Below are 26,159 nucleotides of genomic sequence, written 5' to 3'. Positions count from 1 at the left end.
GCTGTACGCGGTAGACCAATCCAGAGCCAATCTCTCTGCGGCTCTGGACCAATCACAAAGGACTGCGCCATCTGAGCAATCACAGCAGTGAGGGCTCACGGAAAGGAGCGGTTTAGAGAAACTGATTCTTTGAACTGCTTCGCACGAGTCGTTTACAAATTTTACTTAGGTAAAATTAAATCTATTTTTTGAGAAAACTAACGTGTTTTTTGACCTTGCATGCATGTAAACCTGTTTTAGGAGACTCATAAAACAATATTAGCAACCTTAAAAATGGCATGGGGCACTTTAATTTGCGCATTGTCAGTAGGCCTAGATCACCTGCAAAACGTTCCACTCCCATTCGAGCTTGCAGATCCAGACCTTCATAAATTTGAAAGATCAGAACAAATATCTATGACTGGACAAAAATTCGGACCAATATTTCTCATGTTGACTGGAAGTGGTTTATCCAGTCATCATATCCAACCAGCTGAAGTCTTGTTGGGAAAGTTAAGTGACGTAGGTACATGTCAGTAGAGAGTGAACTCATGAACTGGCAATGATGGTTTTCAGGGCCTGTCATTAGTGGTGTGCTGCCAGTGAATATGAGTGATGGTCTCTCTGTTTCTTATGCGTAGGTGTTTTGTTTCTAGGATGAGTTTCCTCTGAGTCCTGTATCCCATCATTAATTGATCTATCAGATCGTCTACTTTCACCCTAATGGTGTGGAGGAGGTGTTGGCTCTCTAGATGAGAAAATCTATGTTGTTGTTCTTCTCCCTCTACTATCTGACTGGTCTCTAACATGGCTAGTGAACAAAAGCCTAAGGAATCAGCATTTCCGATTAATTTTCGATCAGTGTATACTTTAAACAATTTACTCTCTCTCTCTTCCACAGGTATTAGGTCACTACATTCGCAGACAGCAAGACCCAGAGACTTTTATCAATGAAATTAAGTACATTGCCAGTGACCCCGATGAGAAATACTTCTTCAATGTGACGGATGAGGCTGCTCTAAATGATATTGTGGATGCATTGGGGGATCGCATTTTTAGTCTAGAGGGTAAGAGGAATCCTTAATGACCGTAGAAAAAAAAAAACAGACAAACAGATTTTCTTTCCTTGAAAAGAAACACCTAAAGAAGAACAGAAAAATCGGACTTGCTTTTCATTGAGGATGTTGATGTTGTTTTTTCAACATATTTGGACACTTTAACCATACTTGAAAATGTATGCAAATACACAACATATCAGACCAAGCAACATTTATTAAATCCATATTTAATATGAATTATCCTTTTTAGATATAAAGTGGCTATGGGACTTGTATTTTAGGAATGAGTATATTGCAAGATAAGCAACGTTTTACCCCAAAAATGCATAAACATCATGAAAAACGGGAAAGAAACAGGACAAGATATTATTTCAGAAAAATAATTCCCATAAGAACAAGGTGTGACACTTGTGCCATCTTGATTCTGAGGAAAGCCAGGCAGGAAGGATGGAAGGGAGGAGGTGGCTGACCTTAAAAGTGGGCACAGCTGTGCATCCACAGGATAAATAGGTTAGAAGTACAGGAAGAAATATGATTAGCCAATGCTGTGCTGTGAACTGGAATTTACATTGTATGTAGCCTGCTGTATATTGAGCAGTCAAATATGTTGCACTGCCATTGATAATGATTACTAAACCTGTTTTATACATTTTCCACTTTTCAGGATATGTTTTATTTTTATTTAGTTTTTGTACAGTAAAACGGTGCATTGGTTAGCCAAGATATAATGAGTGTACTTTTTCTTGAACTTTAATGCTCCAGCTCAGCAGATTTCTGCTGGTAAGACGTTTTTGAAAGAAGTATCTTATGCTCACAAAGGCTGCATTTATTTGATGAAAAATGCAGTAATAATGTGAAATATTATTGCAATTAAAAATAACTGGTTTGTAATTGAATGCATTTTATCATGTAATTTATTCCTGTGATGAAAACGCTGAATTTTCAGCAGCCAGTCTTCAGTGTCACATATTCCTACAGAAATCATTCTAATATGCTGATTTTATGCTCAAGAAACAGTTTGTATTATTATCACAGTTGAAAACAAATTCCCTGATGAATAAAAAGCTCAAAATAACAGCATTTATTTGAAATAAATATTTTGTAACATTATAAATGTCTTTTTTTTTTTACCTATTTAATGTGTTCTTGCTGAATAAACGTATTCTTTCATTTTTTCTGACCTCAAACATTTGAACGGTAGTGGGAAAAGTTTATTGATATAAATGACATTTACATTGTAATTTGTTGACAGCACTTGTATGTGTATTAATTAACAGTGTGTAATGCAGTGTTAATGTGTTCTGCTGTTACAGGGACCCTGGGATACAATGAAAGTGCCTTTCTCATGGAGATGTCTCAGATTGGTTTTTCAACACACATATTGGATGTGAGTTTCAGCGTACTTTATGTCCACATACATTTGTGCCTGTTTAAATATATGAAATTATAAACTGAGATATATGTACAGTAGATGACATAAAATTGCAATCATGCTGTAATGAATTATACTATTTTGGATCATACTGTAGGATGGCATCTTGTTTGGCATGGTGGGTGCATATGACTGGGAGGGAGGCGTCCTGAAGGAGAGCAAAGAAGGGCAGCTTAAGCCCTCAAGAGAGGCCTTTGAGAAAGAGTTCCCATTGGAGCTGAAGAATCATGCAGCCTACCTAGGTACAATTTTACTTTATAAAACCAACCACCAAATAACTAATGCTTCAAATTTGTATCTTAACATAACATTTACAACTTACTAATGCTTAGATGTGGACGTGTGAATTTTTGCAGGTTACACAGTGTCCTCAGTGGTTGTAGGTGACTGGAGGAGGCTGTATGTTGCTGGTGCGCCTAGATTCAAGCACAAAGGAAAGGTCATCCTGTTTGACCTCACCCCTGAAGGCGATGTCATAATCACACAGGCCCTAAATGGAGAACAGGTGGAGCTCTCTCCTTCATTCTTATATTTATTTATACTTACACGCTCCACTTTCACACACACTGTCTCTGGTTCACAAATGAAATCTACATCAAACCCTTGTGTGAAGTCCAATTCTTTGAGTTTTGCATTATCCTTCTTTTCCCAGTTGCTCTTTTATTGCTTTTCCTCACTCAGCCCTTCTTTCACACCACATTCCTTCTCTCTCACAATTAATGAGTTTATTTTCTTATTCAACAAAAGCAACCAGGTTTTATTTTCTCAGACCGCTCCTAAAATCAAAGTGATACTTAGAGCAAAATCCAGAGGTTCAGGGTTCCTACAGTCATGGAAAACCTGAATAAATCAGGGGATTTTTAAATAGGATTTTCTAGGCCTGAAAAGGTCACAGAAATTAATCAAATCTTTTCTATAATGAATGTACATATTTCTGGTTATGATCCCTAAAATATTTCATCAGCTATATATTGCTTTTGTTTAGAACATTTGTAGAAACTTGCTTGCATGCTTTGATTTGTGAAAGATTTATTGTTCTGAGTCGGTTCTTTTCATTGAATCATTCAAATGGGTTCACATATAAGTCTGAATGATTCATTATTGAATCAGTCTAAATCAAAATTATTTTTCTTTCATTCTTAACATAGACCATCAGTATTGATCCATACTGAGCTTTGTAACTTTGCAGATCTTTTTTATGCTCAAACAGCAACATTACAGACTAACTAAAGTTGAAAAAAGGAAAAAGCATAATAGGACCCCTTTAATGTGTCTGATCTTGGCGGAATGGATCTGCAACGCTGCTGCTACTGTGGCGGCAGAGTAAGGCTACTGGCTGTGGATACAATACATGCCAATACATCCACAGACATGCTGCTGTGAGCATGTAAAAAATACTGCTGCTGCACATATAACATATATGAAATAACCCCCCAACAAAGCAAGAGACACAGAAATGGACAATATAAGCCAATATATGCATGTCGCTGAGTGTAAGAATAGAAACTGCTGCATCAGCGGACCTGAGTATATCCACACGCATAGAAAGAATGAAAACAGGATAGAATAGAACAAAACACCCCCAAACAAGCAGATCTATCGCCAAGACATATGTACTGCTGCTGCTTCAAAGATCCATGAGAACTGCATGTATTACTATCTATGTGTGCCTGGGCTACCATGCCGACCGGCTTAGCACTAGTTAGAACGCGCATTATGTTTAGTTAACAAATAGATATACGTTGCAAACTGATGAGATAAGAAACCCCAGTAACCACCTGAAGCAAAATATCATAATTTAAAGTCATTTGATAATTGTCATTGGCATAACTTTTATACTCTTATTTGTATAAAGCCATTAGGACGATAAAAAAGAGCATGCCTCTGATGCTGTGTGCTGCTGAAATCAACCACACATTCAGCACAGCTAATGAAAATATCGCCCTTGGAATAAATGAACGTTACTTTGAGGTTACGCAGCTGAATATGGTGAAATGTGAATGCTTATTTCATTTAAACCTGTTCTCATGTTCGTAACTTGTGAGCGTGTCCTTGCAGCAATTACATATGCTAGACTGCTTGTTGCTGCAGCTGTACAAACACAGTTGCATAAATGCTGCTGCTTATATGCTTAGTATTTTGCTGCTGAATGCGAATCCAAGACTGTTAAACATGATGCTTAGTTTAAAACTTGTTTTGTTGTTGCTCATTTAAAAGTTAATAAGGCAGACCACGCAATATGCACAGTGAAATGGAGTATAAGAGCGTTCACTTATCTTAGATGTTGATGTCAGATGCTTTCTGAAGCGAGCTGCAACTGCTACAGCAAGCACAAGCTGAGGATTTGGATGTTGAGAAGCAAGCTCATTGGCTGCTAATGCTAAAAGAAACCTATCAGCTGCGCCATGTGAACTATGATGTTTGTGTGTGTATGTATATATTATATGTGTGTGTGTATGTATATAATATATATTAAATATGTATGTATGTATGTATGTATGTATATATATGTATCAGTGGCGGTTCTAGGATTTCATCCACAGGGGGGCTGAGCCCTCAGACAGATCATTAGATACAAAGATACAAATTACTTAAATAAACTTTATAGTACTTGTGAAAACTGTATAACTGTATGAAGTAAATATATACAAATATCCATTAAAGCTACAGAAGTTACTTAGTTAAGAGCAGCGAGTGATTCTCTGTTTTTCTTTTGTTGTTTGATCAACATTAACATAAGAAAAGCACGGGTCCGTTATATTAATGCACATCCGATATTTTCTTAACTGTTTACATTCACTTAAGATGTAACCAACTGATTTTACGTTGATACTTGTCAAGACAGCCATTCTGACATAATTTTGTGCCCAGTGGCATGCACAGGGGGGCCGGGGGGGGCTCGAGCCCCTGCCCATTTAATCGCAGATGCTAATGTGCCCTTTCGGTCCACGGACAGCGATTTCTACCCCCGGTTGTGCCCTCGTCACGCCACTTCTCCCCTGCCCCTCCAGAGGTCTATGCATGCCACTGTTTGTGCCTATTTGCTGAAGACATGAAAGAGAACTCAATTTGGTATTTGCGTGCTGTCTGAGAGACAGCTTTTTTGTGTACGTGATCTATGACAGCGCGCGAGTACCGCTTTGAGATCTCTTTCACGCCATCTTGCGCTTGAATAGCTTAAAATTACTTCATGTTTAAACTGACAAACCTTAATACACATGAGAATGATAAACTTTCTTGAGGAAGCAGCACTGGCCCGATCGTTCAGATAGTTTTAGGGGGGCTGAGACGAAAGACAGGGTGGTTGAAGCCCACCTAAAAATGGCCTAGAACCAACCCTGATATGTATAGAGGCAGATTACCTGCTTAATGTTAAATTTATCATATCTCAAAAGGAACTTTGAAATTAAAATGTTGTTATGCCAATCGTGCGCACAATTTACTAATTCGTTCCCTCGATGTACTAAAACGTGCACACGATTACTATTTTGTTCCCTCGATTTGCTAAATCGTGCGCACAATTTACTCATTTGTTCGCTCGATTTATAAATCGTGTGCACGACTTAGCAAATCGAGGGAACGAATTACTAAATCGTGCGCACAATTTATAAATCGAGGGAACGAAATGGTAAATCGTGCGCACGATTTAGCCTACTATTTTTTTCCTGCATGCCATGTGCGGGGCTCCGTACTACTGTTCAAAAGTTTGGGGTTGGTAAGATTTTGGGTATGAAGTCTCTTGTGCTCAAAAACTGTGTTTATTTGATCAGAAATACAGTAAAACTAATATTGTGAAATATCATTAGAATTTAGCAGCTATTCTCCAGTCTTCAGTGTCACATGATCCTTCAGAAATCATTCTAATATGCTGATTGCTGCTCAAGAAACATTTCTAACTGCTATCAATGTTGAGAACAGATTTGTTGCTTAATATTTTTGTGGAAATCTTGATACTTTTTCAACATTCTTTGATGAATAGAAGATATAATCTTTGAAAAAAAAAATCTTATTGACAGCAAATGTTTTGAACGGATTAGTGTATATTGTTCAGTATTGGTCATTTATCAGTTATCAGCCATAACATCAAAATAATTTTAGGCTTATCATATCTACCATAGTTTTAATACCATTGCATCCCTAATGGAAATACATTGGCCAAAAGTGTGGGAACCTTCAGATTGCTTAACATCTTTTCTCTCTCTCTCTCTCTCTCTCTGCAGATTGGCTCATATTTTGGCAGTGAGGTGTGTGTGGTGGATGTGGATCAGGACGGAATAACAGATATCCTGCTCATAGCTGCTCCCATGTTCCTGGGAGCAGGAAACAAAGAAACAGGCAAAGTCTATGTCTACTGTCTGGATGGGGTGAGAACCACAGTGGCAGTACTGTTTGTGTGATGTATATGTGAGAGACATACAGAGAGAGATTCATGCTACCATGCTAAACAACTTCCTTCTAGTCTTAAACTTATGCCATTTCAGAGAATCAATATCTAATTGCATAAACATTTTATCTTAAATCTGCTCCCCACTATTTCTCTCTCTGATTCTGTATTTGTCTCTCTCTCTACCAGGATGGTTTTGCCCCTAACGGTACGCTACATTCTCAGAAGAAAGCACAGGATGCACGCTTTGGTTATGCTATGGCAGTAGCCCCTGACTTAAACCATGACGGATATGCTGACCTGCTTGTGGGAGCTCCACTAGAGGATGACCACCAGGGAGCTCTTTACATCTACCATGGCGACGAATACTACATCATACCGCATTATAAACAAGTAAATATATCACTAGTTCATGTGTGCAACCAACCACAAGTCTGAGACCACTGAGACCAGACAATCTGTAAACATCACCAAAAAAAAATTTACATGTGAAATAAATAAAAAATATATTATGATGAAAAATGAAGAAATATGCTTACTAGAAATGTAATAGATTTCTTTTTTTAGTTGAGTAGATTCGCTTTCACCACACGAAACACAGCGTCTTCACGACATGGCAGCGGCAACAACAATACCACAGTGAGAATAAAAGTTACGTCTTCTTTCTTTGTGTGAACATTTGGGCAGCGTTATGCAAATCTTCCCACATAGTGACGTAGATATGTGGGGGCGTGTTAGAACGAGCCGTTTTAGGTAGGCGTGGCTGACTCTTAACTTTTATAAAGAATATCTCTTTGGATTTGAGACTTTAGTGTTTGCAACTTTACAGATCTTCTTTATGCACCAAGAGCTTGTAACACTCCAAAGAGAAAGGAAAAATTTTAATCGCATCATATGACCCCTTTAAAACAAAACAAAAAACTGACCCCAAATTTTTGAATATTACTGTAAAACCAGTGACCACTTTTACTAGTGGTCTTTAACTTTTAGACCCCTGTAAATTATACTTTGCATACTAATAAACCTGTCTTTTTCTCTCTGTAGCGTATCCCAGGCTCCTCTCTCTCTGCAGGCCTGCAGTATTTTGGCCGTAGCCTGAGCGCTCTGCTGGATCTGGATGGGGATGAGTTACTGGATCTTGCTGTGGGAGCACAGGGCACTGCCGTCCTGCTGAAGTACTCAATGCATCATTACAGTCTTGTGTTTTTATGCATCATGCAATCATAAGCACTGCAATCATACAAGTTGCCAATTCGTCACGTTAAATTGTGTGTCAAACAGTAGTAAAGTCAAGTTCGATTATGACCCATGGTAACAACTTTGCTCGACTCCTGACCTCTCTCTGAACTCTACAGGTCACGCAGTATAGTGCAGATCAACGTCAGCCTGTCCTTCCAGCCACACTCCATCAATGTGATACAGAAGAACTGCCACAGGGCTGGTCGAGATTCTGCATGCCTTAAAGCCACAGTTTGCTTTCTGGCTCTGTCTCGCTCTCCTGGCTCTTACGGCACATATTTTGGTAAAGTGTCATGTAACCATGTTTTCATTTGATTCTTCTGTTGCTGTACTAAATTCCTTTCATGTACGGCATGTCTATTAATAACAACTCTGATACACTTCCTAAACTATCCTAAACACATCTGCTTATTTTTGTAGATATGCAGATGGGGGCCATGTTGGATGACAGAAAGATCTTGGCTCGTGCTCTGTTTGACTACAACTCCCAGCGGCAGACCCTAATGGGCGTCAGTGTTTGTGTAGGCCAGACCATGTGCTACACGCTACCATTTCATGTCTTTGTAAGTCAAAATGTCTTTAAAAAATCAATGAAGTAAACGATAATGTACAATTAACCGGTCGATATCGCAAAAAGGGGTTGTCTTGCCCTAATGGCCGACGGACTGTACATTATCCTTCTTATTACATGAGTACTTACTGATTATTTTCAAGGAAAAGTGTTCTTCTCTCTGTTTCTGTCTTCCTTTATATATCTAGGATACAGCTGATTACATCCGACCAATCAGCTTCACTTTGCGCTTCAAAATCAATGACACAGAGAGCGGCCCGGTACTAGATGAGGGCTGGCCAACAACATTCAAGAAGTCTGTGAGTGCTATTCAATTGCACTATTCCTTTGAAAAATAGGAATATAAATAAATGTTTTTTTCCCTCATACTGCTGGCTAACGTAAAGTTTGATCTCTTTTATTGCCTTTAGATCCCATTCTTCAAAGACTGTGGGGAGGATGACGTGTGTGTAACTGATCTGGTTTTGCAGGCCCATATGGACATTTCTGGAACAAGGTAACAGAGAAATTGTCCTCCTGCTGTTTGCATGTGTAGAATACACCTAATGATCCACAACTAGTCTAAACATGTTGACCATTGGCAGAACTAGTTTCAATAGTTAAGATAGAATTATTTAGAGTAGCCATAGCAGTGACTGCTAAACAGTGATTGAAATAGCATGTGTTGTGCATGTAATGTCAGTGTTGCTCTTATCTGTTCTTGCAGGCAGCAACCGTATGTTATACGCAGCCCTCGGCGACGGCTTGCCGTAGAAGTGCAGCTACAAAACCGGCTAGAAAATGCATATAACACTAGCCTCACTCTTCATTACTCCAAAAATCTGCACTTCAGCAGTCTGAGTATACGGGTACCAGCTCAATCTCTCCTCTTAACTCATACAAGCATATTGATACAAACACATCAGCATATGTGTTAAATATGGCAGTGTGATTGTATTTGCCAAATGAGTAATATAGTTGATACTTCACTAATAAAGATCACAAATATATATATATATATATATATATATATATATATACACACACACAAAATATACACTACCATTTAATAATTTGAGTTCAGATATTTTTTTAAGACATTAATAATTTTATTCAGCAAAGATGCATTAAATTAATTAAAAATAAAAACATTTATAATGTCACGAAAATTTATTTCAAATAAATTCTGTTCTTCTGAAAGTTCTATTCATCAAAGAATCCTGAAAAAATGTATCATGGTTTAAAAAAAAATACAAAAATTAGAATATTAGAATGATTTCTGAAGGATCACGTGACACTAAAGAGACTGGAGTAAAGGCTGCTGAATATTCAGCATTTTATCACAGGAATAAAGTACATTTTAAAATAATAGTTATTTTATTTGTGATAATATTTCACAATATTACTTTTTTACTGTATTTCTGATCAAATAAATGCAGTGTTGATGAGCATAAGACATTGTTTAAATAAAAATTGTTTACACTTTTTAAAGTTAAACTTTTAAACGGTAGTGTAAGTAAACAAAATATTCTTATTTGTACACATAATTTATACAAAAGTACAGTACAATCCACTATTTCATGAATTACACTTGGTCTTGCTTCTTACAGTAATTTCTCTTTCTGCCTTTTTCTTGCCTCTTTATTTCTCTCCTTCTCTCTCTGTAGGAAGACGCCCAGTTTAAGATTGAATGCACAGCTCTAAGCTCCAACAGTCACTCCTGTAATGTCAGTTACCCAGTGTTCCGCTCTCAGTCGAAGGTAAGCCTCTGAAAGGACAAAGTTTTGTTGTCATGATTCATTGAAACAATCATTGAGCTGTTTTGGTTCATTGACCAGTGATTCTCCCAACTGCCTAATTTTTCTCAGGTGAACTTCATGTTGGAATTTGAGTTCAGTTGTACGTCTCTCATCAGTAAGATCCAGATGAAGCTTGTTGCTTCCAGGTACACACACACACACACACAAACACACCTTAAACCATTAGCAAATGGCACTGCCCAAGGATGTTATGGCCATTTATTTTTAATAATTACATTTTGAAGATGCATTTGAAGTCATTTTCGACATTGTGGCATGACACTTCTGTGTCATTCTGCATACAGCATGCAAACATTTAACACAACATTTTCAAATGCACATCTACAGATGTAAACAAGCATGTGTTATGTTAAAATGTATACTAAATGTGTGTTTTTCCACAGTGACAGTGTGGAGAGTGAAGGCACACTTTCGGACAACAGTGTTCAGTTACAGAGTATTGTACAGTATGAGCCCGATCTCTTCATCACAAGGTTAGATATTTAATGTGAAGATCCAGTACACATGTCTGAACGTCTGCTTTTCTTAATAGTTGACCACTAATGTGAACTTCAGTACTTACAGTACTTACAGTAGTAGTAGCACACATCTATATTCGACAAAATGATAATAATAATAATTATTGTTGTTATTATTATTATGCCAAAAAGAATCATTTTAATTACAAAAGAGTAATGAAAATGCTCACTACTCAAAGTCCTTTTATAGTTCATTCAATTCCATTTTTTTTATTAAATAGCCATGAGTAAATAAAGGCTTTTTACATTTTCTTAATCCCGAGTGCCGTGGCCTTATATGTTTTTACGCTGTTTCATCCCTTATCCAAAGAGCACTAATAATAAATAATAATAAAATATTATTATTTCCTTTATACGTTTCCCAACATCACCTTCCCTTTTACACCTAAGTACAACCTTTAAAAAATGTATGCATGTTCAGTGTACAGTATGCATGTGTGGTTGTCTTATTTCGGTTAATTTCACTACAGTGACTCCAACCTAAACCGCTATGAGGTTCACCCGACCAGGACCGTGTCCGAGGGGACAGGACCCGAGTTCCACACACATTTCAGGGTGGGTGAAAGTAAACCTGATTGGCTTATTGGTTTATATTAAAAAAATCAGAAAGCTCATGAGTACATGCGAGTATGTTTTTGTTATCAGGTGCAGAATCTGGGCTGTTACGCTGTCAGTAATCTGGAGCTGAGCGTCAATTTGCCTGCCGTGGCTTCAGGAGACAGAGTTTTTGCGACTGTGGTTGATGCTTTCTCTCATAATGTTAGTATCACATGTATGCGTGTATACAGTCTTACTGTAATTCATATGCATCTTTGTGTTCTTGTAGTTGTTGATGTTTTTTCTGTTTATTTGTAGTCTTCAAGTGTGAACTGCAGTATAATCAGTGATCTTTCTAAGTTAAAGTCCAGTCAGAGAGATGTACGTCCACTTCACCCAGAAGACATGAAGAAAACTGAACTATTGGTGAGAATACAGATACTATGTTCACTCCCGGTTTGGTTATGAAAGAAATTAACAACTGCATTCTATAACTGAAGTAAATCCATTAAGTTTTCAGGACTAACAACGGAATTTTGAGAGTGAGTTTAGTTGATTTGTGCTGAATGGACTTGAAATTGACAACTTCCTGTCTCTGCATAGACATTGCTCTTTGTCTGGTTGAAAAGTGGGATAAAATTCCTGTTAAGTGTTTGATTTGACGAGAGAATAAAATAAAAAACAAACTGGAATGAACCAGAGAGTTTTGGCTGCATATCTACGAAATAGAGAGGGATACCCACCCTAAAATTTAAAATGCATCTATATGTTTTTTTTTTTTTGTATAAAGATGCAATTTATACTTGTAATTAATAAAGTAATTATATATATATAACATTTCATTTGGAAATAAATTAAGTTACATTATTCAATTTTTTGTTGATTTGTATTAATTTATTTACTAAATAATTTACTTATTTTAATTAAGTAAATAAATTAAGTAAATCAAGTCATTTTAATTAAGTAAATAAATGTACTTATTTATTTTAAGCACATTTTATTTATTTATTCATTTTAATATTATTTGTATGATTTATTTATTATTATTTTATTTTATTTTTTAACTTTTTTAAATAGTTTTTCTTTAAACATTTCCACAGACTCCCTAGTACTTCCTTGTAAACACTAGTTTGAAAACCCCTGTCCTAAAGTACCAGGGCCGAAACCACCATCAGAGGGTGCATGAAATGATTCTATATGTGAAAACAACCGCTAATTTATGTACTGCTGTTAAGCATCTTATCTTTTGCTTTCATATTTAGAATTGCACTTCCTCTTGGTGTGTGGAGGTCGTGTGTCACATCCAGCAGCTACTGAAGGGACAGACAGCCTTGATTCGCATCACCAGGAGGATACACGACAACTTCTTCAGACAGGTGACATCTCTCAGACTTTAGTACGCACAGGCAGATGGCTACAGAGGTCAGATGTCTTTACTGGGATGTGTTTGTGTTTCAGTCTCTAACCTCTAACTACTGTGTGCTTTTGTCAGGCCAAGTTTAAAGCAGTGACAATTGTGGGCTCTTACCTGCTGTCAGCTCGAGAGTCCAGTCTGATTACAATGGGAAGTGCTGCCCTCTTGAGGGAGGTGAGAAAACTGACAGGACATAAACTCCTAAACCAGGGGTGTTCAGACCTGTTCCTGAAGGGCCACTGTCTGGCAGAGTTTAGCTCCAAACTTAATTAAACACACCTGAACCAGCCATTTAAGGTCTTCAGACTCACTAGAAACTTCTTGGCAAGTGTGTTGAAGCTGGTTGGCGCTAAACTGTGCAGGACGTTGGCCTTCCAGGAGCAGGATTTGACACCCCTGTCATAAACCATTGGAAGACAGTTACACAGGGGTCCAAAAGTGTGAGACCACCTGTGAAATGATTTTATTATTTTAATTTTATGAAATGTTTCCGTTTTACTTTAGCATGACAATTTGAGCGAAAACTTGAATTCACAAAATCTCAAATTTACTTATTTGATTAGTGACCAAGAAACGGTTCATTCATTCGTTCATCCATTTATTTATTTATGCAAAAAAAAATTTGACACCCCTGTCATAAACCATTGGAAGACAGTTACACAGGGGTCCAAAAGTGTGAGACCACCTGTGAAATGATTTTATTATTTTAATTTTATGAAATGTTTCCGTTTTACTTTAGCATGACAATTTGAGCGAAAACTTGAATTCACAAAATCTCAAATTTACTTATTTGATTAGTGACCAAGAAACGGTTCATTCATTCATTCGTTCATTCATTCATCCATTTATTTATTTATGCAAAAAAATTTATTTTCAGGATTAAATTACATTTTGTATCAGAGGTTTTAAACTTTTGGAGGCCACTGTACTGTACGTTAAAGAATGTATGCACATTTAATGTCATTTCTGCACTTTCTATTAGTTGTCTCTGTTAGTGTTAAAAAATAAGCTTGTTGACAAAAATGAAGTCCTTCCCTACTAGGCAGTGCCTCCTCAAAAATATTGAATGAGAAAATGATCCACAGTACAAAAATAAAACAACACAAATATTATAAAATTGGTTGAGAATGAATGAGTAGATAAAGCCTCCATCACACTATGATTGGCCTATTACTGTATGTTGTTCACGTAATAAATCCCTCCTATTGTTTCTGTTAGCATTCCATATCCGCAGATAAATCTTAATAAATTATGGTGTTAATGGGTTAATGACTTATTAAAAAGTAATAACCCACTCACTTATATATTGCTGCTGTTACATCAACATCAAACTTGAAATGACTTGCGAGCTGTTTCCTACAAATCCAGAGTTTTGTACCTGTAAACTCTCTTGATAGATAAAGCCTCCATCACACTATGATTGGCCTATTACTGTATGTTGTTCACGTAATAAATCCCTCCTATTGTTTCTGTTAGCATTCCATATCCGCAGATAAATCTTAATAAATGGTGTTAATGGGAAGACTTACTAAAAAGTAATAACCCACTCACTTATATATTGTTGCTGTTACATCAACATCAAACTTGAAATGACTTGCGAGCTGTTTCCTACAAATCCAGAGTTTTGTACCTGTAAACTCTCTTGATGTCTTTGTATGTATAGACGGTTTTGGAAGTGCTGAAGGGGCGTTCAATCCCAATCTCTCTCTGGATTCTGATTGGCAGCATCATTGGAGGACTGCTGCTTCTTGCACTCTTAGTATTTATCCTTTGGAAGGTACTGAGCACAACATATAAGCAGGTGTACAGCGGCTACATCTGAAGTGCATTACTATCCCAAAACACTTTATATTTACTAAAACTACTACCACTCAGCAGTCTTAAGCCATGTGTTGAATGTTTCTTCACAGTTGGGGTTTTTCACAAGGAAACAGAGGAAGGATGAGGATGAGAACGATGACAATTGACACTGCAGAGCAGACTGAGCAGAGTTTCCTTTACAACCAGGAGAAATGCCTTTTGTAGCCATTACTTCCACTTTGAGACATGACACTTCTGCTCCAGGACCACAAAATATCCATGATCAAGTCCAGGTGGAATCTACACTTATTCTTCATTTTCTTTGCTGATTTTGGGGGGAAATCTGCAGAATGGATTTAAACCTGAGGAAATATTTTACATGGAGCTGAGAGTACTAAAAAAAAAAGTGCCAAAGTATTTAATAAATGGACACGTAAAGGGTAGGTTCTCACACCTAACGTTTTATTTGGATTCTCGAGGCACAAAAAAGCACATGAATCCCAGTGTGTTGCAAAAGGTTTTACCGGATGAGAAAGAAGGTTGATCTGGGAGACTCGCTGGCTTCATAGAGCCAGATCATTTACAATTGCATCGCATTGAAAGAACGAGCAGGAAAACAAGCAAATGCACTATTTGTGAAAGAAAATAATGAAATTTGTATTTAAGTTGAAAACATATGTAGTAATACCAAGCAATCAGTTTATTTAATTTTTTTCTTAACAGAAATAACAATGTCTGTTTCAGTCTTCATGTTCAAGGCACATGCTTTTTTGACATCAAGACAAATTATTAAATAAAAAATTGTAAACCATTAAATAAAAGAATTACATCTTTATTTTTCCTGTGGAAAATAAAATTGTTCATAACCACACAAAATACTCACACTATTAAATACAAATCAGTCACTGATTTGTTGCAAAAGAAATAAACATCTCCGTTTGAAAACAGCAATAGCCCCATCTACTCTTCTTTAGCCACCTATTTCACCTCTTTTAAAACAAACATCAACAACTTTGTTTTCTGAACTAGCCTACAGTTGCATGAAATCTGTCAGCGAGAGGCCTGTGTAGAGTTAATGTAGGATTTCAGAAGAAATATGGTCTCATCCACCTGGTTTTCACTGGAATCCAACCTGCCACCACGAGCACAAAGAGAAAAGGTTAATGACTGGCCGAACATGAATCATGTGACTGATTCATACGCAGAGAGTAACTGGTTTGTGCGGTACTTGTTAATGTGGTGCCGTAGGGACTCGAGCTGCTGTCTTTCTGGAACTGTGATCATCTCCTCCACCTCCGTCAGCTGGGCCGCCTCTGCCCCTGTGGCCTGCAAGGATGCCAGGATGGCCTCAATTCGCTGGGACTTTTCCAAAAGTCGCCTGTCAAAATCAATTAACAGATTAATGACGTAATTAAGAACTAGTACTTAGATTAAATGTTTTTTTATTGACAAAAGGAGGGACTTGCTTGTTCTCTTTGGTCTCATACAGCCGCCTCTCCATCAAGTTGCCAACGGTCTGTATGGAGTTCGCATACAAATATGTCAAAACATTTTAAAAAGACCTGAACAAACACTCCAAGGACGTTTGTATGAGCTCTGTACCTTGTAGCTGTGTTGCAGAAGTAGTCTGGCAGTGGGCAGCTGATTAACTGTATACAGGTAAAAGGTGCGAGATGGGGCGTAGTCTGGCGTTTTTGGGATTTCCTGCATATACAATACAAAGAGTGGTATGAAGCCTTATCCAGGGTTATTACAGTTAACTACAATTAAAACCATAAAAAAAAAAAAATTCGCCACTTTAAATAAAATAAACGTTAACAGAAATAAAATTCTATATTTAAAAACTTTATTTCAGCTAGTTGACAAGGCAACCTTTCCTTTTTTTCTTTTATATTTTATACTAAAATCCATCTCAGGTGGTCTAATCACGAGTGGACAGCACTTAATACAGGTGAAAACATGGTCTAAAATGTTTTGTGATCACTTAAACTACTTTTGAAGGTAGTCAGAAAGTAAAAAAACGTATTGTAGTGTAAATGCAAATCCATCCCAAAGTATCCCAGACAGCATCAAATGACACATACTCACCTGTCAATCATCCAATGAGCTAAGACAGTGGTATAAACTATGCTGATTATGTGTAGCTTTAAATTAAAACAACCATCCAAACAAAACTTTTGACTTTTTAAAATAAATGTTGCATTAGTGGTAATAATAATGATGAACTTTTTTATTAAAAGCTTGTGAGGAAAACTACTACATAGTATGTGAAAAACACTAGGTGAAAAGTACCCAGATGGCATAATATTTCCGACGAGATTCTGGAGTGTGCATTCAAAGGACACTTTACTATCCCATAAGGCCATGGGAGTGTGAATGGCAGGTAAGCAATGCAACTGGTGCTGTGTCAAATCAAACATGGCGAATGTAGTACGGATTGTCTTCATACTACCCACACATGTACTATATCCATATGACACCATAGGCCTTGCACATTCAAGGTAAAAAAGGCCGTTTCTCGCTAAAAATAAGGTGGATAGAACATACATTTTTTAATGGTCACGAATTTTTACATGAAATATCATAGTACCTAGTTTTTTGTGTTTTTTTTTACTTTAATGAGCTTTAGAAACATTCACTGACATAGTGAGAAATGCTGCTGTAAATCTGTTCATATGAACAGAACATGTGAGTGTGTTACCTGGAGCTGGACCAGGTTCTCAGACAGGAGTTTGTACAGCATGTCTTTAGCCTCTTTGGCTGGAATCATGGCAAAATCCTCCACCTGCTTCTGTTCCAGGTGCCGTTTCCGCAGTAACAGACGAAAGATTCGAGCTGAGCGGGAACCAAACCTGACATAAAGCACAGCCACATCATTCAACGAAGAACTAAATCAAAAGATTTCAGGAAGCTAAAACACTATGACTCTACTAACCTCTCTTGGACCACAGACTCCAGGGTAGCTCTGGCCAGGTTAGCCAGTGCACGGTGTAGATCTGACCACAGGGTCAAGGGTCAACCAATTTATTATTAGTTGCCTACTATGTTGTTAGAAAAATTAGATACATAATAATACACTACTGTTTACAATTCTGGGGTCAGTAAGATTTAAATGTTTTTGAAAGAAGCCTCTTATGTTCACCAAGGCTGCATTTATTTGATCAAAAACACAGCAAAATCAGTAATAATAGTGTATTACTAATAGAAGTAATGTTTCTATATTAATACATTTTAATGGTTAATTTTTTTAATGTATGTATGCTGATTTGCTGCTCAAGAAACATTTCTTATTATAATTGAATTATTTTGTGGAAACTGTGTATAATAAAATATCTTAGGATTCCTTGATTAATAGAAAGTTCAGAAGGACAGCATTTATTTAACACAGAAATCTCAGTAACATTGCAAATATCTTTACTGTCACATTTGATCAATTTAATGCATCCTTGCTGAATAAAAGATTTTTTTTTTTAAATCTTACTAACCCAAACCCCATACGTTTGAAAAGTAAATAAATAAATTATAATAAAAACTATTTGCAGTTAGACATGGAAAGTATCCTTTTGTCCTTCAGGTGGTGTTTTAAAGGGATACTGACGACATACATTCCTCCTCCACTGTCGCCTGTCTTCCCCACAAATTCCATCTAGTAGTAAAAAATACATATACATTTTGAAGTTATTTAAAACATTCTAAAGTCATTTAACTCCTGTATAAATAGTAACTATAAAGTAGTGTGTATCTGTGTAAGCTTTGCTTTACCGGATCATCCACCAGGAGAGAGAGGTATTGATCTAAAATTGGTCTGGCGATGTTGTAACTGGATAGAAGAGCTCGGAAAATCTGATGGAAACAGTAAGGCTTTGATCACACTTCACATCAATCTGGTTTGGTCTTCTAAGCTGATCTTTAGGACCGACTGTTCACACAGTCATTTGTCATTTTAAACACAAATGAACTCAATCCTAAAATAATTCGACATATCACTTTAAATGTTTCTCAGTAAGGGCCCTTACGAAACAAAAAAGTGCATGTCTGTCCATTACCTCGTTGGCTGAAAGAGCTTGTGTGAAAGCAGCGTGAGCCGGCGTGGTAACTTCACTCATCCGTAACATGGTTCTAACAATCTCACTGCTACTCTACAGGGGAGAAACAGAGAGAAATTTAGCCGATAAAGACCTACATTCTACCAACTACTTATTTCCCTGGGGGAGAAAGTCTAAATGTGAGAATCCAGAACATTCTGTCTCAGATACAGCCGTGAAAGAATATTCAGTCCACAACCTAATTATATCTCACAGCACATCTTAGATTATTTGATATATACAGAGCGGTGGTTATAGTCACCTGATCAAGTTTACAGGAAACAGCACTAATGATGGCCTGGTCCCTGAAGTGCAGGTGAAAGCGTTGAAAATTCACCTGCCAATAGATCCTGTCATCACCACACTGGAGAGTGGAGAAAACAGATGTACAATGCAAAAAAAACTCAACTAATGAACATGTGAATGGGTGGAGTCATCATCACAATCGTAATACCTCACTATCGTCTGTCCGGGCTTTCTTTGCCGCACACTGGTCAGCTTCACCATCCTCGCTTGAGCGTCTGCGTTTTCCTTGACCTGAATGAACACAATTCAATCTGTGTTGATACTGTGATTCCAAAACGGAAAATAAAAGTCTACCCCAACAACAAACCTTATATCACAAAGGAGGTGAAGGACTGTATTAACAGGAAAAAACAGGCATTTAAGATTAGAGATCACCTACAACTTAAAACTGTACAAAAAGAGTTGAACCAGAAACTCAAAGAAGCAAAGGAACATCACAGGGGGTTAATAGAGGAAAACCTCCAAACTATGAACTCTAAGAAATTATGGAACTCAATGAAAATAGCCACCAACATGAAACCTACTAAGAAATCTTTGCATGTTGTAGATGAACTGGAAAAAGCTAATGAGTTGAATTATTTTTATAAGAGGTTTGACAATCACGATTTCTCAGTTGAATGTGATATGGTGCTTGATAGTATTGCTATTGATGATACTGATAGGCTAGAGATTGACCCTAAATCTATCAACAAGGTTCTTAAGCAAATCAATGTCAATAAGGCCACAGGTCCAGATGGCATCTCTGCTTTTCTATTAAGAACATGTGCAGATGAACTGACACCTGCCTGGTGCCCCATTTTCCAGAGGTCCCTGCATTCTCACACTGTACCGACACAATGGAAAAAGGCAATTATTACACCTGTCCCTAAGAAACCCTGCCCGCAGGAAAATAACGATTTTAGACCTATTGCCTTAACTTCTGTTGTGATGAAGTGCATGGAAAAGCTCATCATGAGCAAACTACAGCTTGATGTAGGCCCACAGTTAGATCCCTGCCAGTTTGCATATAAACACCAGAGAGGCACTGATGATGCAATCAACGTGGCAGACTGTGTTCATGAACAATTACAGCGCACCCCAAATGCCCCTATTTTTATCCTTGGAGATTTTAATCATTGTAACTTTAATACTGCACTTCCAGGTTTTGAACAGTATATTAAATGTGATACCAGGAAGAATAGGACTTTGGACAAATGCTATGGAAATTTAAAACATGCATATACAGCCATAGCTAAACCGCCCTTGTCTAACTCTGACCATAATACTGTTCATCTGATTCCTACATATAAGACAGCCCTAAAGAGTTGTAAACCCTTGGTTAAAACTATCAATGTATGGTCAGAAGACAGCATAGAAACACTGAAAGGTTGTTTTTTATGCACAGACTGGGATATTTTCTCTAGGGAGCTAAGCCTGGATAATGCCACAGAAACTACCACAGAATATATAAAATTCTGTGTTGATACTGTGATTCCAAAATGCAAAATAAGTCTACCCCAACAACAAACCTTATATCACAAAGGAGGTGAAGGACTGTATTAACAGGAAAAAACAGGCATTTAAGATCAGAGATCACTTACAACTTAAAACTGTACAAAAAGAGTTGAACCAGAAACTCAAAGAAGCAAAGGAACATCATAGGGGGTCAATAGAGGAAAACCTCCAAACTATGAACTCTAAAAAATTATGGTGAGAATCCTAAGGCCTATGCCAGACTGTTGTTTGTAGATTTTACTTCAGCCTTTAACACTCTGCAGCCTCATGTTCTCTTGAAAACACTGCAGCGGATGAATGTCAACCCCTTTATTATTAAGTGGTTCCACTCATTTCTGACTAATCGTAGTCAGCAAATCAGGGTGAATAGGACGTTGTCTAAACCTTTGACCATCAGCACTGGCGCTCCTTTGAATTATTTTTATAAGAGGTTTGACAATCATGATTTCTCAGTTGAATGTGATATGGTGCTTGACAGTATTGCTATTGATGAAACTGATAGGCTAGAGATTGACCCTAAATCTATCAACAAGATTCTTAAGCAAATCAATGTCAATAAGGCCACAGGTCCAGACGGCATCTCTGCTTTTCTATTAAGAACATGTGCAGATGAACTGACACCTGCCTGGTGCCCCATTTTCCAGAGGTCCCTGCATTCTCACACTGTACCGACACAATGGAAAAAGGCAATTATTACACCTGTCCCTAAGAAACCCTGCCCGCAGGAAAATAACGATTTTAGACCTATTGCCTTAACTTCTGTTGTGATGAAGTGCATGGAAAAGCTCATTATGAGCAAACTACAGCTTGATGTAGGTCCACAGTTAGATCCCTACCAGTTTGCATATAAACACCAGAGAGGCAACACTTCAGGCTGTCTTTGCTGAAACCATCATCAGACAGGCCCGGAAAATTATTTCAGATCCCACCCATGTCCTCCACCCTGAGTATCAGCTTCTTCCCTCGGGAAGACGCTTTAGACTTCCCCAGTGTAGGCTTAACCGCTTTAAGAATTCCTTCGTCCCTCTGTCCATCAAAGCTTTAAATGATAAGTCAGCCAGAGGTTTGCCCCCATAACGGTGTTTTTTTAATTGTAACGATAACGATAATCATGTATATTTTATGATTTTGTAAAAATTTTTTATTTTTTTATTTTTTTATTTTTTATCCTATGAATCTTATTATGATGATGATTACAGGTGTGTTGTATGATGGGTAGTGTGCAACTAGTTGGTTGATGGCAGTTTGTGAATGTATTGTAGGTATTGTGTGTGTGCATGCGTGTGTATGTATTGTATTATGTTACTTATTTAAGCAGCAGTCACTGGATTGTATGTGTCCAAGACAATTTTCCTTCAGGACAATAAAGTCTATCTAATCTAATAAAATTGAATATTTCTAGCTATGAAAAAATATTCATATGGTAAGAACTAATAAGAACTATATTCATTGGGTGCCCACAAAACTTCTACCTGTTGTAACACTAAAATAATTTTAAGCTAAGGGTACTGTATATATCATATGAGTTGATCACTAAAAAGTTTCTTAGTATGTGATGAGTGTTTTGACTGAAGTAACTGACCGGTGAGATTGATATAGGGTAGTTTGTAGCAGTCTGGGTGGCTCTCTGGTTCAGTGGGCTGTGTTGCAACCGGAAGGGGGGTGTCGACTGCTCCTGAGCTTGAAGATCCTGCTGAGGCCAAAGGACAACGCTGCAGGAAATGAGTCTCAACCAACTGGGAAAACGCAGAGACAACCTCACTGTAGTCCATACTCTGGCCCTCTGGTGCAAAAAAAAAAAGAATTTCAATAGGTACATCTCAAATAGAAGTCAAGACATAAGAAAGTGGAAGGAGCATATTTCAGATGTAATAATAATGTCCTTTCTCTTTCTACCACATTTGTCTGGTCCTCTTTAAAGAATACAAACAAACAAAACAAGCCCAAAAAGTAGAGATGCAACGAATGCAATTTTCTTGGCCGATTCCCGATTTTTTCGTTAGTGTGATCTGCCGATACCGATTTTTGCCGATTCCGATTTTCTTTCTAAGAACTATAATTGACAGCATATACAAACAAAAATCTACTTTTCTTCAACGCAAAGTTTTATATTCATAAAAAAAACAAGTAAAAAGTAAAAAAGTAAAAAAATGGCAAACAGCAGCACAAATAAATGCAATAGAATAAAGAGAGCTTTGAAACTAAGTTTTTCAGGTTAAGTTTTTATTCAGTTAAGAAATACTACAGAAATTAAAGTAATCAAATGTAAAATAACACATCCAGTGTTATTTTACATTTGATTACTTTAATTTCTGTAGTCTTCATTGTAAAAATTAAATACAGATTAATGCTTACCATTAAAGTTATAAAACGTATTCAGTCAAGAGCAGAAAATGATTTTATTTGTCTTTTGTTCTTTGATTAACATGACAGGCAGCAGCAGGAACATTGGACTGCGGTCCCTTTAAGAGTTTATTCATGGACTCAATATACTGTTACACAACATGCGTTCTCTTTCTCAACTATTTAACGTTCCAAAACTGACTGTGTTTAACTGGATACTCGCCAAAACTGGCATTTTGACATAATTTTGTATGTATTTGAACGTTTTAGCGCAGTTAGCCACTCATTTTGGTATTTGTGGCTCACAAGCTGTTTGAGAATGATAGATCAGTATATAGATCAGTGGTGGTGCGCGCAATACAAGCACTATTTAACCGGAGCGAATGAGACGTGTGTGAGAGAGAAGGGGTCGTCGGAGAGAAGAGAGCGAGAATGCGCGGCTGATGTTATTGCCTGTGCCGCTGGTAACAAAACGGATTGGCTCGAAATCGGAAAGAAGTGAGACTGACCAACCGATCACCGATCCGGGCCGATCATGAGGAAAATCGGCCGATTACGATCCCTGGCCGATCGATCGGTGCATCTCTACCAAAAAGTGAATGAAGAACTGGTTTTAAAAACAGACTCATATCCTTTTTTTCAGCTGTGACAGTCTCAGTCTGCTTTTCATGTGTTATTTTTGTGAAACCCAGCCAACTTTATAATATTATACTAAGTATGAGAATGATAATTATATTGAATGTTAGAGTACAAAGTTAACAAGTTGAATAAACATTTTAATTCACTTAATCATGGAATAAGAATCACCAGTACAAGTTTCTGTGTTCAATAAAAAATCTTGTATTAGTCTTGGTATAAATAAACATTTTATTATATATTGTTGTATTTTCTCAGCTAAAATGGATGCAGTAAAACATATATTCTTATCAAAATAAAAGTTCAAAACTTGAGATTGATTTTTTAGGTACATACAAAAAAAAAAACTACATCCATAACTAAAATGCATAGAATAATATCTACAATATGACAATATGTAGGCCTATATTAACTTTCACAGAACATTCCAAGGCAGTATAAAGACTTTTGTCCTTTAAGTGTACAATCATTTTTTATAGGTTTCTGTCAACTCTATAAAACAAAAATATATGCAACTCATTTCCTCTTCTGTATGCCAACATTCCCTTTGTATGGTAAAATAGCTTCCAAAATATTTGCCATTACGCAATTGTGAAAATAAGGTGAATGCTGACAATGCAAACCATACCCATACCAAGATGGCCTCAGTTAAGTTTGGTTTAAAGGGGCTGAGTTTGCTTTAAAGTTTATATACTTTATACTGTTTATATCACATATACGGTAAGCCAAAATCCTTTAAAAAAAACTATATTTTTTAAATCCTGTTTTGTTTACATATATGAATTAGCCCTTCAGTCTACTTGTATTCTTATAGTTTCTCACCTGGCATATTGTGGGTCAGCCGGTCTGCTACAGTCTTCACTGTGCTGCTCATAGTCATCTGTCCTCTCTGCAGTATCTCCTCAACAATGAGCTCGCCTGTGTCTCCATAAAGACTCTTGGCGGTGTAGATGTAGCGTGGATAACGGAGCATGTGGAAGACGCGCTCACAGTTGATGCGATATTCCACAGGTCCTGCTGGACCACGACGCCCAGCACCAAACGTACACATCCCATGCTGCACCAGCACACACAGAGACTTCTTGACCTAGCAGGAGAATTGTGTGTTAAAGAGAAGACGATGAATTTACTGGCTCGGCAAACGGAAGACAGAAAGAATGAAACAAGAGAGAAAAGGGTGTGATAGAGAAAGCTTAAGTACATGACATTACCAGGTCAAGAGGAAGTTTGGTCTCATGGGCAAGAGCTCGCAAGGTCAGAACTCCACTGCGGATGAGATGCGTGCCCACTTTCTCCACCACATTTCCAAAATGCTCCTGCAGTAGCAGCCCACATAAACGCACCTCCTGCGCTGTCATCTGCAGAAAAGAGAGGAACAACAGATTAAATACCTGATGAAATAACATGGTTTTATAAACACAAATTTTGCAGGGCCGACAAATGAGCGGAATCATATTTTAGTGGCAAAATATAAAGCTTTCAGGACAGACCATAAACTCTGAGGCAGTTACGCAGGGTTGTAGCAGCCCAGAGTCTTTGTAGTTTCAATTTCATTTTTTTAAACTCATCTTTAATTGATGAATTCCCAATGAATAACTACACTACCCATAATCCTGAAGAAAGATCCACCAATCAGAAAAGTTGCTGTTACTAAAGAAACAAAAACTCCCATGAAGCATTGTGAACGATGTAATTGATGAATGCCTTCACTCTCAAACTACTAGTACGTATTTTAATATTTTACAATAAATTAGTTTTAGTAATAAGTAATGTTGAATAAAAGGTAAATAAATACATTTAAATGAACTTTAATATACAGTTTTTTATAAATATAAACAATGACTGTGAGTTCAAAATCTGTATTACACAGTCGTTTCTAAACTGACTGCATCATTAAATTGTTTCATTCCAGAGGCATGAGCGGTCAGTGTTGATCTACTGCCAATAATCCCAGTTATTTTTACTACTATATAACCATAACAGATAAATATGATATATTTTTGATGTGAACTATATATAAATTATGACTATATATATATATATATATATATATATAGATACACCTTTTTATTGCTTTTTCTAATGTCTAGTAACAACATTTTCTTTTGTATCTGTAACTAAATTAGCACAGACCACACAGTGTTGTAAGCTGTAGCTACAGTAAAAGCGGCATATTAATAGCACTAAAAGAACATCATATTCAAAACGTATAGGAATAATTATTCATATTTAGGTTCTAGGTGATACTCGTTACACAAACTAACACATGAAAGCAGCATTAGTTGCTGTCTAGCCTTTATACAACTCAAACATCTCATGTAGCCTAATATTGCACAAAAAAGACAAATCATGCACATGCACAAACATGAACCTACCTCTAAAAAGTATCTAGCTGTAGGTGTTTTGAGTTTTAATTTCACTTTTTAATCTCACATGTGTTGTTCAGGCGGTGTGTAACGATCAGCACTGACGAGTTTCCGTGTTCATGTGGAGTTCCAGTGTGATGCCTGATCAGTTGCAATGAACTGATTCTTTTAATGATTCAGAAGAACCGAATGTGAATC

General features: G+C 37.1%; 2 protein-coding genes across 2 annotated transcripts in view; one reads left to right on the top strand and one right to left on the bottom strand.

Annotated features, from left to right (window-relative positions):
* Positions 1-15,042, top strand: part of LOC107707172 (integrin alpha-10-like) — a 45,020-nt gene extending 29,978 nt beyond the window's left edge. The window contains exons 10-31 of the mRNA XM_016511103.1: positions 881-1,046; positions 2,351-2,424; positions 2,567-2,711; positions 2,826-2,974; positions 6,690-6,833; positions 7,043-7,246; positions 7,898-8,028; positions 8,209-8,375; positions 8,513-8,655; positions 8,852-8,962; positions 9,074-9,159; positions 9,370-9,511; positions 10,310-10,402; positions 10,511-10,587; positions 10,846-10,935; positions 11,451-11,535; positions 11,626-11,739; positions 11,836-11,943; positions 12,780-12,893; positions 13,010-13,105; positions 14,595-14,708; positions 14,842-15,042. Coding sequence (XP_016366589.1) covers positions 881-1,046; positions 2,351-2,424; positions 2,567-2,711; positions 2,826-2,974; positions 6,690-6,833; positions 7,043-7,246; positions 7,898-8,028; positions 8,209-8,375; positions 8,513-8,655; positions 8,852-8,962; positions 9,074-9,159; positions 9,370-9,511; positions 10,310-10,402; positions 10,511-10,587; positions 10,846-10,935; positions 11,451-11,535; positions 11,626-11,739; positions 11,836-11,943; positions 12,780-12,893; positions 13,010-13,105; positions 14,595-14,708; positions 14,842-14,898 — 2,610 coding nt within the window. The 3' untranslated portion in view covers positions 14,899-15,042. The remainder of the gene's footprint in view (positions 1-880; positions 1,047-2,350; positions 2,425-2,566; positions 2,712-2,825; positions 2,975-6,689; positions 6,834-7,042; positions 7,247-7,897; positions 8,029-8,208; positions 8,376-8,512; positions 8,656-8,851; positions 8,963-9,073; positions 9,160-9,369; positions 9,512-10,309; positions 10,403-10,510; positions 10,588-10,845; positions 10,936-11,450; positions 11,536-11,625; positions 11,740-11,835; positions 11,944-12,779; positions 12,894-13,009; positions 13,106-14,594; positions 14,709-14,841) is intronic.
* Positions 15,043-15,586: 544 nt separating this feature from the next.
* LOC107707173 (DNA-directed RNA polymerase III subunit RPC3-like) lies at positions 15,587-26,087 on the bottom strand. Its single transcript, XM_016511104.1, has 15 exons — positions 25,971-26,087; positions 24,807-24,953; positions 24,418-24,682; positions 22,199-22,399; positions 19,271-19,353; positions 19,079-19,180; positions 18,778-18,870; positions 18,494-18,574; positions 18,326-18,377; positions 17,667-17,727; positions 17,433-17,583; positions 16,334-16,435; positions 16,198-16,247; positions 15,960-16,109; positions 15,587-15,863 (listed from the first exon to the last, which is right to left on the bottom strand). Exons 2-15 carry the CDS (start codon positions 24,951-24,953, stop codon positions 15,782-15,784), a joined length of 1,620 nt encoding a protein of 539 aa, XP_016366590.1. The 5' UTR covers positions 25,971-26,087; the 3' UTR covers positions 15,587-15,781.
* Between the last annotated feature and the right edge of the window lie 72 nt (positions 26,088-26,159).

The sequence above is a fragment of the Sinocyclocheilus rhinocerous genome, unplaced genomic scaffold, assembly GCF_001515625.1.
Source record: "Sinocyclocheilus rhinocerous isolate Xijiao unplaced genomic scaffold, SAMN03320098_v1.1 scaffold1046, whole genome shotgun sequence".
Taxonomy (NCBI): Eukaryota; Metazoa; Chordata; class Actinopteri; order Cypriniformes; family Cyprinidae; genus Sinocyclocheilus; species Sinocyclocheilus rhinocerous.
Note: the sequence above shows the minus strand (reverse complement) of the source record. Positions and strands in the feature narration are given on the sequence as shown.